Genomic DNA, 14613 nt, shown 5'->3' with positions numbered 1-14613 from the left:
ACACACATACTGTTTTTTCTCTCTGCACTATTGGTTAGAGCCTGTAAGTAAGCATTTCATTGTAAGGTGATACCTGTTGTATTCAGCATTTCACTGTATGGTGATACCTGTTGTATTCAGCATTTCACTGTATGGTGATACCTGTTGTATTCAGCATTTCACTCTAAGGTGATACCTGTTGTATTCAGCATTTCACTGTAAGGTGATACCTGTTGTATTCAGCATTTCACTGTAAGGTGATACCTGTTGTATTCAGCATTTCACTGTAAGGTGATACCTGTTGTATTCAGCATTTCACTGTAAGGTGATACCTCTTGTATTCAGCATTTCACTGTAAGGTGATACCTGTTGTATTCAGCATTTCACTGTAAGGTGATACCTCTTGTATTCAGCATTTCACTGTAAGGTTTCGCTGTACCTGCTGTATTCGGTGCACATGACAAATAAACTTTGATTTGAAGGTACTTCTTCTAGATGTGGCTCTATGATTGAAGGTACTTCTTCTAGATGTGGCTCTATGATTGAAGGTACTTCTTCTAGATGTGGCTCTATGATTGAAGGTACTTCTTCTAGATGTGGCTCTATGATTGAAGGTACTTCTTCTAGATGTGGCTCTATGATTGAAGGTACTTCTTCTAGATGTGGCTCTATGATTGAAGGTACTTCTTCTAGATGTGGCTCTATGATTGAAGGTACTTCTTCTAGATGTGGCTCTATGATTGAAGGTATATGGTTATAACCGGGGTACGTTTAGATCTTCATAATGGCTTAGGTTTGAATCATCATTTTTCCTAATCAGTACTATCGGACCCAGACGAAAAGGGGTTATTGGATAACTCCAACACAACAGATTGAGAAGGTTCACGTTCCAAACAGTCCCAGTGTGTTGGGGATCATGTGACGACATTGTGGCGGGTCAATCAAGGAGGGGCGTCTAGGGCAGCGTCACAAATGGAGCACAACGGAGCCCTGGTCAAAAGAAGTGCACTAAATAGGGAATAGAGTGCCAGCCCTGGTCAAAACAAGTGCACTAAATAGGGAATAGGGTGCCAGCCCTGGTCAAAAGAAGTGCACTAAATAGGGAATAGGGTGCCAGCCATGGTCAAAAAAAGTGCACTAAATAGGGAATAGGGTGCCAGCCCCGGTCAAAAAAAGTGCACTAAATAGGGAATAGGGTGCCAGCCCCGGTCAAAAAAAGTGCACTAAATAGGGAATAGGGTGCCAGCCCGGTCAAAAAAGTGCACTAAATAGGGAATAGGGTGCCAGCCCTGGTCAAAAGAAGTGCACTAAATAGGGAATGTGGGACGTACATTAGAACAAAACAGTTGCAGGTTAGAATTCCCAGCGGAACATCAGTGGTAGTGTAGGTTTAGGTCTCCAAGGAGGCGCTGAGTAAAGCAAAAAGGTCTTAGCACGCATATGCGTGAGATACGCTTTAGCTTCAAATCCCCAAGAGGTAGCACCGTAGCGTACTGTACCGTTTCTAGGGATTTACGAACTAGTGTTGAATTGTCTTATTGTTTCAGAAACCGGGGAATTTAGGCATGGTTTGCAGTGAAACTTCAATTGATTTCATACCACCAGACCATACTATTATCATAGGTTGCACCTTCAACCACTATAACTGTCTGGAGATACAACTCACCATTATAACTGTGTTTCTGTCTGGAGATACAACTCACCACTATAACTGTGTCTCTGTCTGGAGATACAACTCACCACTATAACTGTGTCTCTGTCTGGAGATACAACTCACCACTATAACTTACTCTCTCTAGCCATTTGGTTTGCCTCCCTGTTGTGCTGTCTGTCTGTCTCAGCATCTTCTCTGCTGTCACTCTGCTTCTTCTTCTGTCTGTCTACCTGTCTGCCTGTCCATCTGCCTGCCCATCTGTCTGCCTCTCTGTCTGCTTAAGTCTTATAGGTTATAATAGCCAAGCTAATGACATAGGCTATATTGAAAATGACTTCCTGTAATATGTGTTCCCCTGAATAAACACCTACCCTAAGTGTTAATTACTATTACAGGGTTCCAGATTAACATGTTCCCCCTGAATAAACACCTACCCTAAGTGTTCATTACTATTACAGGGCTCCAGACTAACATGTTCCCCTGAATCATCACCCACCCTAAGTGTTCATTACTATTACAGGGTTCCAGACTAACATGCCCCCCTGAATAAACACCTACCCTAAGTGTTCATTACTATTACAGGGTTCCAGACTAACATGTCCCCCTGAATAAACATCCCCCTCCCCTAAGTGTTCATTACTATTACAGGGCTCCAGACTAACATGTTCCCCTGAATCATCACCCACCCTAAGTGTTCATTACTACAGCCTGGTAGGGGCCCATCCTGGTAGGGGTGCCAGCCTTTGCTCACTAATCCACCAAAGGTGGCAGGTGTGGTTAGAGTGTGGTTAGAGCGTTGGACTAGTAACTAGTCACTGAAAGGTTGCAAGATCAAATCCCCAAGCTGGCAAAGTAAAAATATGTTGTTCTGCTCCTGAACAAGTCAGTTAACCCACCATTCCTAGGCCGCCATTGAAAATAAGAATGTGTTCTTAACTGACTTGCCTAGTTAAATAAAGGTTTTTTAAAAAATGAAGATTAGTATAACAGGGGAATTCAATGTCTTCTCCACGTTGGTTCAATGTAATTAAATTGAAATGACATGGAAAGAATGTTGATTCAAGCAGTGTGTGCCCAGTGGGATGGGCTGCCGGCTATGTCACCTTTTTCATTGCCTTATATATTTAAAAAAATATATATTTTGTGTCTGTGTCAATTTCAACCAGCCCACCCAACTGAAAAAAAGAGTCCAGTCCATCTGGCATTTGCCAGAATTGCCAGATGGCCAATCCAACCCCTGGCCCCTAGACTGAAAGTAATATTTGGCTGCCTGCTGTCTGTACATGCCTTTCAACTTACAAAATGCTTGGACAGATCACTTTTCTGTCTAACCTGGAACAAGGAAACAATGTTTCAGAGGACAGTTGCTGTTCCCTAGAAACACTTCCGGTAGATGACAGGTTGTCTTCCTTCTCTAACATTGATAATCTGGTTTTTGAAAAATGATCTGAGAACATTCCTTTCAAGAATATGCCTGGAAAAATCCAGCAACCTTTTCAGCACTTTGATACTGATTTCATACTGTCTGAATATTTCAGGTAAAGTTCCATTACATTTGGGGGCATGTCTGTTAGCTATGCTGTCATATCACATATAGTCAATGGGTGTCATGCACTGGATTTCTACAACAGGGGGAAATATTTTTGAGGAAGTAGATCATCTATTGAGATGTAATTAGTATCACGTGACTGATATTTTAGTGTTGTTCATTATATCTTTCACATAGTTGTAAGTTACAACTTGTGAGTTTCCGAAGGGATGAGAGGGTGCAGGGTAAATGCTAAGGTTTCTCTGAATCTGTACCTGCTCTTTCATGTTCACAATATACATGTCTGATGGTCCTGATTACACCTAATGTTGACAGTGTCAGCTATCAGCCACCAGTCACGTTGACAGGTGTTAAATCCACTTCTAAATGCTGTCATTCGGATGAGGACCACTGCAACACCTCACAATACACATGCATGCACACTGGAACCCTCTCCGTACTCTTTATGTAATGGTCCTATTAGGTGTTGTATTTTAAAGGGAATCTACTTTGGTAACAATGAAAGCACAATAACAGAAGTCCTGTGTCAACTACAGGAAATGAGAAAACAAAACATTTTTTACAGCTGATTTCCATTTCAAAATTTTAAAAGATGCTAAGGCAATTATTAAAAATGGGCAACGTATTTGATAGTATTCCTCTCACAAGAAGCCAGAATCAACAATAGAATATAGATTTTGTTTAGAAAATTACTATTTATTTTCTCAAAATAAGTTTTAGGAATCCAGTGATATATGTAAATAATCAATAATCAGGTTAAAGTGCAAAAAATACAATTATACAAAAAAATAACATTGGAATGTAAGCTTTGGAAGTGGAATAACATTACGCTGACATGACTTTAACCAATTTAGTTGTTTTTTTGTTTGTTTTGTTTTTTTAACAAAGACTGCTTTAGACTCGTAAATGTCCCTTTAAAAAAAAATGTCATTTTGATCAAAAGCAAGAGTCTTTCGGAATGTCTGAGAGGTCAACATTGTCAGAGAGGTCAAGATCACATTCCATACATCTATTATGCATGATCCATTCGCCCCATTGGGCTTCATCATGGACAAGCAATACACTGCCTCAAAGTCATTAAGCCTAATTATCTCTTAACTAAATGTGGAAAAACAACTTAGATCTGGTACAAGGTGCTCCTGGATATTGTCTGGATACATCATAGAGATCCAGGATTTTCAAATCTCTCTGAAGAAGCATTCCCCACGATGAGCACAACAGCTTCCTTCCTTGGCTGGTGAATTGTTGGTGTACATTTAACTATTTCTATCACTTTTCCTCTGTTCAGAGAACTTCAGTTGGTTCAAGTTCAGAGATGTTCTACTCATTCTATGTTCCAGGCACTTGAGCTCCACAATGTCCCCTGTCTTTGGTCAGCTCCACAATGTCCCCTGTCTTTGGTCAGCTCCACAATGTCCCCTGTCTTTGATCAGCTCCACAATGTCCCCTGTCTTTGGTCAGCTCCACAATGTCCCCTGTCTTTGATCAGCTCCACAATGTCCCCTGTCTTTGGTCAGCTCCACAATGTCCCCTGTCTTTGGTCAGCTCTACAATGTCCCCTGTCTTTGATCAGCTCCACAATGTCCCCTGTCTTTGGTCAGCTCCACAATGTCCCCCTGTCTTTGGTCAGCTCCACAATGTCCCCTGTCTTTGGTCAGCTCCACAATGTCCCCTGTCTTTGGTCAGCTCCACAATGTCCCCTGTCTTTGGTCAGCTCCACAATGTCCCCCGTCTTTGGTCAGCTCCACAATGTCCCCCCGTCTTTGGTCAGCTCTACAATGTCCCCTGTCTTTGGTCAGCTCTACAATGTCCCCCCGTCTTTGGTCAGCTCTACAATGTCCCCTCGTCTTTGGTCAGCTCCACAATGTCCCCTGTCTTTGGTCAGCTCCACAATGTCCCCCCGTCTTTGGTCAGCTCTACAATGTCCCCCCGTCTTTGGTCAGCTCCACAATGTCCCCCCGTCTTTGGTCAGCTCCACAATGTCCCCTGTCTTTGATCAGCTCCACAATGTCCCCTGTCTTTGATCAGCTCTACAATGTCCCCTGTCTTTGGTCAGCTCCACAATGTCCCCCGTCTTTGGTCAACTCTACAATGTCCCCCGTCTTTGGTCAACTCTACAATGTCCCCCCGTCTTTGATCAGCCCCACAAACTCCCCTGTCTTTGGTCATTTTGTCTTGTCTCCCCTATAGTCTTTGGTCAGCTCCCAATGTCCCCCCGTCTTTGGTTTGTGTATTTGACATCACTTCATCTTTGGATGGCTCAGCTCCACAATGTCCCCTGCTTTGGTCAGCTCCACAATGTCTAGAGTTCTGGTCAGCTGACAATGTCCCCCACACTTTGACACTTGAAGGTCCCCCCGTCTTTGGTCCTCCTCTTGGATGTACCTGCAGCTCCACAATGTCCCCCACAAAGACTTTGGTCAAATGCTCTACAATGTCCCCCGTCCATCTTGAGTCAGCTCTACAATGTCCCCCTAAACCATCTTTGGTCAGCTCCACAAACTCCCCTGTGAGCTTTGGTCACTGGCTCTAAAATCTCCCCTGAGAGGTTTGATCAGCCCCAAACATCTCATATGAGAGGTATGGTGATCCCCCGTCTTTGGTCATTTTGTCTTGTTCTCCTCATATAGTCTTGATACACCGTTCTCATTGAGAGGTTTGATAGTGTCCCCTAAACTCTTTTTTATGTATTGACATCACTTCCATCTTGGATGGCTTTAGTTCCTTCAAACCATCTCATGTGCAGCGTTTTACTGTGGAAACATCTATATGAGTTCTGGACTGACAAAATCCCATTTCCATACTGACTGGCCTGACATCTCTTGAAGGGTGATACTTGGCTCTTTGAGAATGGATGATACTGACTGGCAGGGCAGAGCAGGTGATACAAAACCATCTCAGATGAGAGGTATGAGTAACTGGAAACATCACAAACACACAATATGACAGCTATCAACCTATAGCTACAAATGAATAGGTGATACTGACTGACCATCTCAATGAAATATTAGGGAAAATCTCATATGGGAGTTGAGAGGTTGACTGGCCCGCTAAACCATCTCATATGAGAGGTATGGTGATACTGACTGGCCCGCTAAACCATCTCATATGAGAGGTATGGTGATACTGACTGACCTGCTAAACCATCGCATATGAGAGGTATGGTGATACTGACTGGCCCGCTAAACCATCGCATATGAGAGGTATGGTGATACTGACTGACCTGCTAAACCATCTCATATGAGAGGTATGGTGATACTGACTGGCCCGCTAAACCATCTCATATGAGAGGTATGGTGATACTGACTGGCCCGCTAAACCATCTCATATGAGAGGTATGGTGATACTGACTGGCCTGCTAAACCATCTCATATGAGAGGTATGGTGATACTGACTGGCCCGCTAAATCATCTCATATGAGCGGTATGGTGATACTGACTGGCCTGCTAAACCATCTCATATGAGAGGTATGGTGATACTGACTGGCCTGCTAAACCATCTCATATGAGAGGTATGGTGATACTGACTGGCCCGCTAAACCATCTCATATGAGAGGTATGGTGATACTGACTGGCCCGCTAAACCATCGCATATGAGAGGTATGGTGATACTGACTGGCCTGCTAAACCATCTCATATGAGAGGTATGGTGATACTGACTGGCCCGCTAAACCATCTCATATGAGAGGTATGGTGATACTGACTGGCCCGCTAAACCATCTCATATGAGAGGTATGGTGATACTGACTGGCCCTCTAAACCATCGCATATGAGAGGTATGGTGATACTGACTGGCCCGCTAAACCATCTCATATGAGAGGTATGGTGATCTCATATGAGAGGTATGGTGATACTGACTGGCCCGCTAAACCATCTCATATGAGAGGTATGGTGATACTGACTGGCCTGCTAAACCATCTCATATGAGAGGTATGGTGATACTGACTGGCCCGCTAAACCATCTCATATGAGAGGTATGGTGATACTGACTGGCCTGCTAAACCATCTCATATGAGAGGTATGGTGATACTGACTGGCCCGCTAAACCATCTCATATGAGAGGTATGGTGATACTGACTGGCCCGCTAAACCATCTCATATGAGAGGTATGGTGATACTGACTGGCCCGCTAAACCATCTCATATGAGAGGTATGGTGATACTGACTGGCCCGCTAAACCATCTCATATGAGAGGTATGGTGATACTGACTGGCCCGCTAAACCATCTCATATGAGAGGTATGGTGATACTGACTGGCCTGCTAAACCATCTCATATGAGAGGTATGGTGATACTGACTGGCCCGCTAAACCATCTCATATGAGAGGTATGGTGATACTGACTGGCCCGCTAAACCATCTCATATGAGAGGTATGGTGATACTGACTGGCCCGCTAAACCATCTCATATGAGAGGTATGGTGATACTGACTGGCCCGCTAAACCATCTCATATGAGAGGTATGGTGATACTGACTGGCCCGCTAAACCATCTCATATGAGAGGTATGGTGATACTGACTGGCCCGCTAAACCATCTCATATGAGAGGTATGGTGATACTGACTGGCCCGCTAAACCATCTCATATGAGAGGTATGGTGATACTGACTGGCCCGCTAAACCATCTCATATGAGAGGTATGGTGATACTGACTGGCCTGCTAAACCATCTCATATGAGAGGTATGGTGATACTGACTGGCCCGCTAAACCATCTCATATGAGAGGTATGGTGATACTGACTGGCCTGCTAAACCATCTCATATGAGAGGTATGGTGATACTGACTGGCCTGCTAAACCATCTCATATGAGAGGTATGGTGATACTGACTGGCCTGCTAAACCATCTCATATGAGAGGTATGGTGATACTGACTGGCCTGCTAAACCATCTCATATGAGAGGTATGGTGATACTGACTGGCCCGCTAAACCATCTCATATGAGAGGTATGGTGATACTGACTGGCCCGCTAAACCATCTCATATGAGAGGTATGGTGATACTGACTGGCCCGCTAAATCATCTCATATGAGAGGTATGGTGATACTGACTGGCCCGCTAAATCATCTCATATGAGAGGTATGGGGATACTGACTGGCCCGCTAAACCATCTCATATGAGAGGTATGGTGATACTGACTGGCCTGCTAAACCATCTCATATGAGAGGTATGGTGATACTGACTGGCCTGCTAAACCATCTCATATGAGAGGTATGGTGATACTGACTGGCCCGCTAAACCATCTCATATGAGAGGTATGGTGATACTGACTGGCCCGCTAAACCATCTCATATGAGAGGTATGGTGATACTTTTTCATCTCATATGAGAGATCCTGAATTCCGATTCAGCATAAAATCTCATATGAGAGGTTGGTTTACTGACTCTGTCAACCATCTCAAATGACAAGTTTGATTAGAAATCGATTCAACATAACACATTCAAAAGCAATGCATAACAGGTTTGTGACCAATTACATTTGGGGCTGTTCCATTTCTTTGACTGAAATGAATTCAAATGGAACAGGCCTCAACCCTGATGCAGGACACTGTCAGGGCGGCACAACAGGATTCATCAATAGCACATATGACCATTTAAGAAGCCGTTTTGTATTAATATCCTGTGCTGTTCTTATGTTCTTATGTGGAGGCCTTATACAGCAGTGTAACTGAATGGGGTTCTGGGATTTTCTGTAGAAGGTTCTGTGGCCAATAAATAAAGTATGCAATAAAATATGATTAATTCATTTACAACATTTTGGCAGCAATCTATCTCCATTCTCCATGTTCATTAAATAGAGCTTCATCGAGAAAAAAAAAAAGAGCAGGTCTCACCTGTGGTCTCGGAGGTGGTCCTGTCTCCGGAAAGCCTTGTGGCAGATGTCACAGGTGTACGGCCTCTCGTCCGTGTGCGTCCGCTCGTGGATAAGCAGGTTGTAGGACTTGGTGAAGTGGCGGCCGCAGAATTTGCACACAAACTCCTTCTTGGTCTTTGAGGGAAGGCGACCACGGCTAGGCTTGCGCTCGGGCGACGACAGCTTGGCTACATCTATGAGACAGCCTAGCCCGCCATGGCGAGGAGAAGTGGCGGCGGCTGCCCTTGTTATGCTCAGGTCCTCTGCCTTCAATGGGTCCTCCTGGGTGGCGGCGGTGGCCAGGTTGGCGAAGTCGAAGCGTGGCTGGGGCTTGTTCTTGGAGCCCTGAAGGAGATTCATGGCGGTAGCTGCTGTGGCGGCCGCATTGGCCTGGTCCTTGTGCTGGACCAGATGGGGGAAGATAGGGATGGAAGGCAAGCCGGGGAAGCGGCCGTCCATCAGGGCTGGGAGCTTGGAGAAAGTGCAGCGGGGGACACCAAAGGGAGGGTAGCCCAGGGTCCACTGGTGGAGGTGGATGGCGTGCAGTGCGCTGAAGCTATAGATGCCAGGGACCTGGTCCGTGGGCAGCTGGAAGCCATTGGAGGCCTGGAGGAAGGAGTAGTTGGCCAGCTGCAGAGAGGGGTGGAGGGGAACCGGGGCTGGAAGAGTTTTGCTGCCCATGATTGGTGTCACTACTGATCACTCGAATCGAAATGGGATTCCCTCTGGAAAAGCAACACATCAAAAAGGTTAGGTCATATTGATAACAAAACAGAACTGTACTCCTTTAGTACTCGTATAAGTCATTATTTGTTATAAAAAGTTGTACAAACCCCTGATGCCATGACAACAACTAAAACTACAACAACTAAAACTACACATAATTACAATATTGATCATAATATTCCATAATGAAATGAGCATAATTGCGATATTTGATAATGAATCAAAAAAACATTTCCAACTAAGTATTTCCTGCACTTCCAACAGGCTCTGAGTCTACGTCTACCTCTACCCCACACACACACACACACACACACACACACACACACACACACACACACACACACACACACACACACACACACAGCCCCTGTCCCCTCACACCCCAACACAACCGCCTCAATGCCAGGCCAATACACATGCGATCCAGCTTGATTATCTAGTTGCTTTTCAAGAGGCCTCATTATCAGCGGATTAAGGTGATACATGTGAATGTCTCCTTTTTACCACTGAGACAAAAGGGATGTTTTTTTCTCTCTAGGGAGAGAGCCCCTTTGCCACCTTAGAGAGTGATAAGAGCTCTGAACCAGACCTCCATGCCACAGGGGCTGCCAGCACAACATGTGGCCCAACGTACACACACACACACACACCTTGAATCATGTATTGTCTGCAAGGCACACGACGAGTGATGAGAGCCTGTATGTGTGAGTGTGTATGTGTGAGTGTGTATGTGTGCATGCGTGTATGTGTGAGTGTGTATGTGTGAGTGTGTATGTGTGCATGCGTGTATGTGTGAGTGTGTATGTGTGAGTGTGTATGTGTGCGTGTGTATGTGTGAGTGTGTATGTGTGAGTGTGTATGTGTGCGTGTGTATGTGTGCGTGTGTATGTGTGAGTGTGTATGTGTGCATGCGTGTGTGTGAGTGTGGAACGTGCTTAGGATATATGTCAGAGAGGAGAAGGTGTGAGAAAACCAAACCATTTCCAGTGCTGACACACAGACACTGGGATGTGCTTGGTGTGGGTGTTTCCCGTTCCCAGAAAACATGTCCGGGCTGTTAAGACTCAGGTAAATAGAATGACACCATTCACTGAGGCGGGAATACCTCGGTGAGCTGTTTATTCAGGTTTAATAAGAGGAAATAACAAAGGAATATAAAGCCTCTTTGTTTCTGAGCATATTTGATTGTCAGGCTGTATGACACAGTTACCTTATGTCGAGCTCCCAAGCCGCACCTTCGCATTGTGACATGACTTAGCGTTGCAGAGAGAAAGCATTACCCCCTAAGCCATGCCGTTTGCTTTGTTTGATTCTGTTAGTCATAGGGAATTGTGTGTAAATCCTCCGATTTTACCGTTCTGAAAATATGATTTACTCATTATTCTACTACTGGTTTACATTAGTTCATGTGGGATTAAGAATTCAAATGTAATTGTTAAACGTGGTCATGCGTTATGTCGTCATCACATAAGGAAACCCTACAATATGGCCAAATCAAGATATATTGTAGATATTAATAGGCTATATATGGGTATAGATCGGCCTATTGGAGAAAATTACCCATTGATCATATTGGTGAATAAAAGCCTACACTGTTAAAAAAAGTGTGGATTGAGTGAAAGACATGGCTATTCGGCAGTACATAAAAGTAAAATAGTGTTAATTAGAATGAAGCTCAAACGTCCCCCGGGGATTTTCTCCTTTCTGATCAGGACGCAGAAGTAATTTACTTTTACTTACGATGTCATTAGGGGCGATCAGCGGTTTCTCCCGAGTGGTCTCATATCCTTAAAAAACCCTTTGATGTCTACATACCATCTCTAACGACTCAACAATCAAGCTAAACACTGCTAAATCCCGTTTCCCCGTTGGACGTGACTGGCCAACTGTTCCAATTCCACGCCTCGATCACACAGCAGACTTTGTATGAGATTTGAGATAAGATAACGCAAGGCATGATCGAATTATCATGTTCCCCCACACATATCACACCAGTATATGTTAAAGAATGTGCTCACTCTAACTCTAATACATATTATAGGTAGGACATAAGGAAATAAAATAATGTTTTAACACAATATACAACATCCTATGGATTTAAAAAGTGACCCGAGGTAAACCTTCATAACATTTTCCCAGTACATTGTTATGTAATTAGGAGAACGTTACGTTGGTGTTGGTAAGAAAGGTCACACCAGCATTCACATTTAGGTCCCCACAAGCCAAAACCAATCAAAATCAGGGCAGCTTTTCCACAAGTTTATCTGAGCTGAGAAAAAAAATCGGATTACTTTGGATTTTTGGGCGCTCTTGTGGCCTCCAGACATGGGCCTACAGCATTACATACATGTCATGATTGAGAGGGAGTTCACCTCTTTCAGGTTGGACATAAGCACAGAGGCATGCAAGCTGGCTGGACCTACTTCATTTGCAATTGAAAAGGCAACATCAAGCATGGCATTGTAATACATTACATTGGTTTTGGGTTAAGGAATACAGAATCGGACTTAATCTAATTAAATCCATATCCACAAACTCACTAGTCTACTGCGGCTATAGATTATCTTTCCTAAACCTGGACTTCATTTATTTAGTTTTCTTTTTCAAACGGGGATTCAAGTGCAAAACATCTATCTAATAAACATCTATTGTTAAATAAATAAAAAATATATATATAAAAAAGAGGAATGGTGACCTTGTGTGTATTGGACAGCAACTTCAGAGTTTTTGCGTTAATACAGATGCTTTGGTCAATGGTGCAGTAATTACCAGAGACACATGTTTTTAGCCGTGTTTTGATGCAGAACACGAGGGGATATGAGCGCAATAAAATACAGACGTGTGCACCCAAGCAAAGTGGGAAACAGTTCTCTGACAGTCGCAAATAAAACATGTATATGCCTAAGAATGATTTCAATTCAAGCTAATAGTTCCAGATCATGTCTGATACCATACAACCATGATTTTGTCCATAACAATTAGCACACTACGTTGTCCACTGTTTTAATTCCGATTATTGCAATTCCCGATCAAATAGTGTTTTCATGTAAAAAAATACAAAATAAATAGGTAAAGTAACCCCATCATAGGTCTAATCCATGTTTCTATGTAAAGTACACTAAGGCGTAGCCTGTCGTTATATTCCAGAACACTGGTTTAACTCTGAATATTTAACTATTGATTGAATGTAATTCCCTGCAACGAAGACCGTTAAATGTTAATCAATTAAATGTAGGCTATGTATTTTTTTTTGGCGACCTAGTAAAATTCGTTTAAGTCATTTTATTATAAGAGACACTTAAAACGAATAATGATCATAACAATGATCCTTACCACTCCAGCTATATTGAATTTATTAAATCGACAAATATTTCGAAGTACCTTTAATATGCCACAAAATACATTTAATATATATATATATATATAAACAACATAAAAAGGTATTGTTTCATTAAGGTACCAACGTTTGGAAACATTAATTGGGGATACCCTGTAAAAGAAATGTGCCTCCTCGTCAACGAACACGCACATCTTTCTCATGTTAACTCAAACCATGTAATGTATCATGCAATTCAACAAAATGTACGTTTTTGCATGGAATTATGTCGTTATTTTCACTTAGGTCCTTGTTGAATTTACTCCAACGTGCTGGAATGCGTTTACCTCTGAAAGATCCCACCTGTTTCACACTCTCTTCGCGCATCTAACTCAGAAGGCTAACAGTCTTGACTCTCTCTCTCTCTCTCTCTCTCTCTCTCTCATGCAAGCTCAAGACACTGTCGAATATGTTAACTTCTAGTTCCAGCATTAAACAGGTCAAAAATGGCTAAACTGAATATTGTTGCTAGGCTATTGTAATAACACATCTATTCACTGCGAATGGACCAGTTATGTTAAAAAACTCAACTCTCAAATCAGTTGTGGTAAAGTTTACAACTTTGTATATTGTGCCTCGCGTTGTCATTCCACCGAAGAAGCCTGACCATAAATACATTTTACACGTCGTATTCTGACTGATGGCTCAGAGAAAAATCCCAGAGAAAATGTAATAGGATGAAATAGTTACCAGCGCAGATGTACGGTCGGTCCTATGGATCCGGAGAGGTCCTGGAGTTGAAAGCCTGCAGATGGTCCGATGCAAAACGTCTTGGAAAAAAACGTTCAAAGTTGAATGTAGTTCAGAGAAAGTTTTGGGCTTCGTAAGACAACTTTTCCGGCATGTTCAAATCGAGTTTAGAATTGTACGCGCGTGTAGTTCAACAGCTGTCCAAAATAGTTGTGTGTAGAACTTCTGTAGTGACTCTGGTGAAGACGCCTTCTGTTACTGTCCTGCGGTCTGCACTCAAACCGCCTCTTTATTGCAACCAAACCCTTTACTCGCACATGCGCGTCATTTAGCCAGCCCCCATACAAATTTGAGGGAGCTCCTTACTATAAACTCAAGTTTCTCTTTTTTCATTATAAAATTGAACATTCTAGTGATGGCCTGAACATAGTTGTAGCATAGTGTCAACTGTACTCTCTTGTTTCTTTTTAGAGAGGCTGCAATGCCTGATTCCAATAGGCTGTTTACAACTACTAAACACATACATTTGTCATTTTGCCCGGCCCATATTTGAAAATGCAGGACTATTTTTTTTTGCCTGTCTAGGCTTATAAGACTATAAAAATAGGTATGTCATAAAAATCGAATTCTAATAGCTCATCCTTGCCCATATTGGGAAATAACTTGGCAGCTAAAATTCATAGGAGCATTTGATTTTTGTGATGCATTTTTTTAAATCACTGGATGGTAATGCTGAGATGGCATATTGCTTGCCTACAACATTGCATATACGGGTAGAAGGTTAACATATCA

The 14613-nt window shown here is 42.9% G+C and overlaps 1 protein-coding gene across 1 annotated transcript; it reads right to left on the bottom strand.

Moving 5' to 3' along the window:
• Positions 1 to 5422: 5422 nt before the first annotated feature.
• Positions 5423 to 14074, bottom strand: LOC135507524 (protein odd-skipped-related 1-like). Its single transcript, XM_064927031.1, has 3 exons — positions 13822 to 14074; positions 9010 to 9754; positions 5423 to 5567 (listed from the first exon to the last, which is right to left on the bottom strand). Exons 2-3 carry the CDS (start codon positions 9708 to 9710, stop codon positions 5423 to 5425), a joined length of 846 nt encoding a protein of 281 aa, XP_064783103.1. The 5' UTR covers positions 9711 to 9754; positions 13822 to 14074.
• Between the last annotated feature and the right edge of the window lie 539 nt (positions 14075 to 14613).

The sequence above is a fragment of the Oncorhynchus masou genome, chromosome 21 (assembly GCF_036934945.1).
Source record: "Oncorhynchus masou masou isolate Uvic2021 chromosome 21, UVic_Omas_1.1, whole genome shotgun sequence".
In the NCBI taxonomy this organism is placed as follows: domain Eukaryota; kingdom Metazoa; phylum Chordata; class Actinopteri; order Salmoniformes; family Salmonidae; genus Oncorhynchus; species Oncorhynchus masou.
Note: the sequence above shows the minus strand (reverse complement) of the source record. Positions and strands in the feature narration are given on the sequence as shown.

Bases quoted from the DNA above. Each gene is read 5' to 3' on its own strand.
- LOC135507524 (XM_064927031.1), bottom strand. From the start codon at position 9,710: ATGGGCAGCAAAACTCTTCCAGCCCCGGTTCCCCTCCACCCCTCTCTG. The intron at 5,568-9,009 runs GTGAGACCTGCT...GTGGAGCTGCAG, and splicing joins GACCACCTCCGAGACCACAG to GTACATCCAAGAGGAGGACC.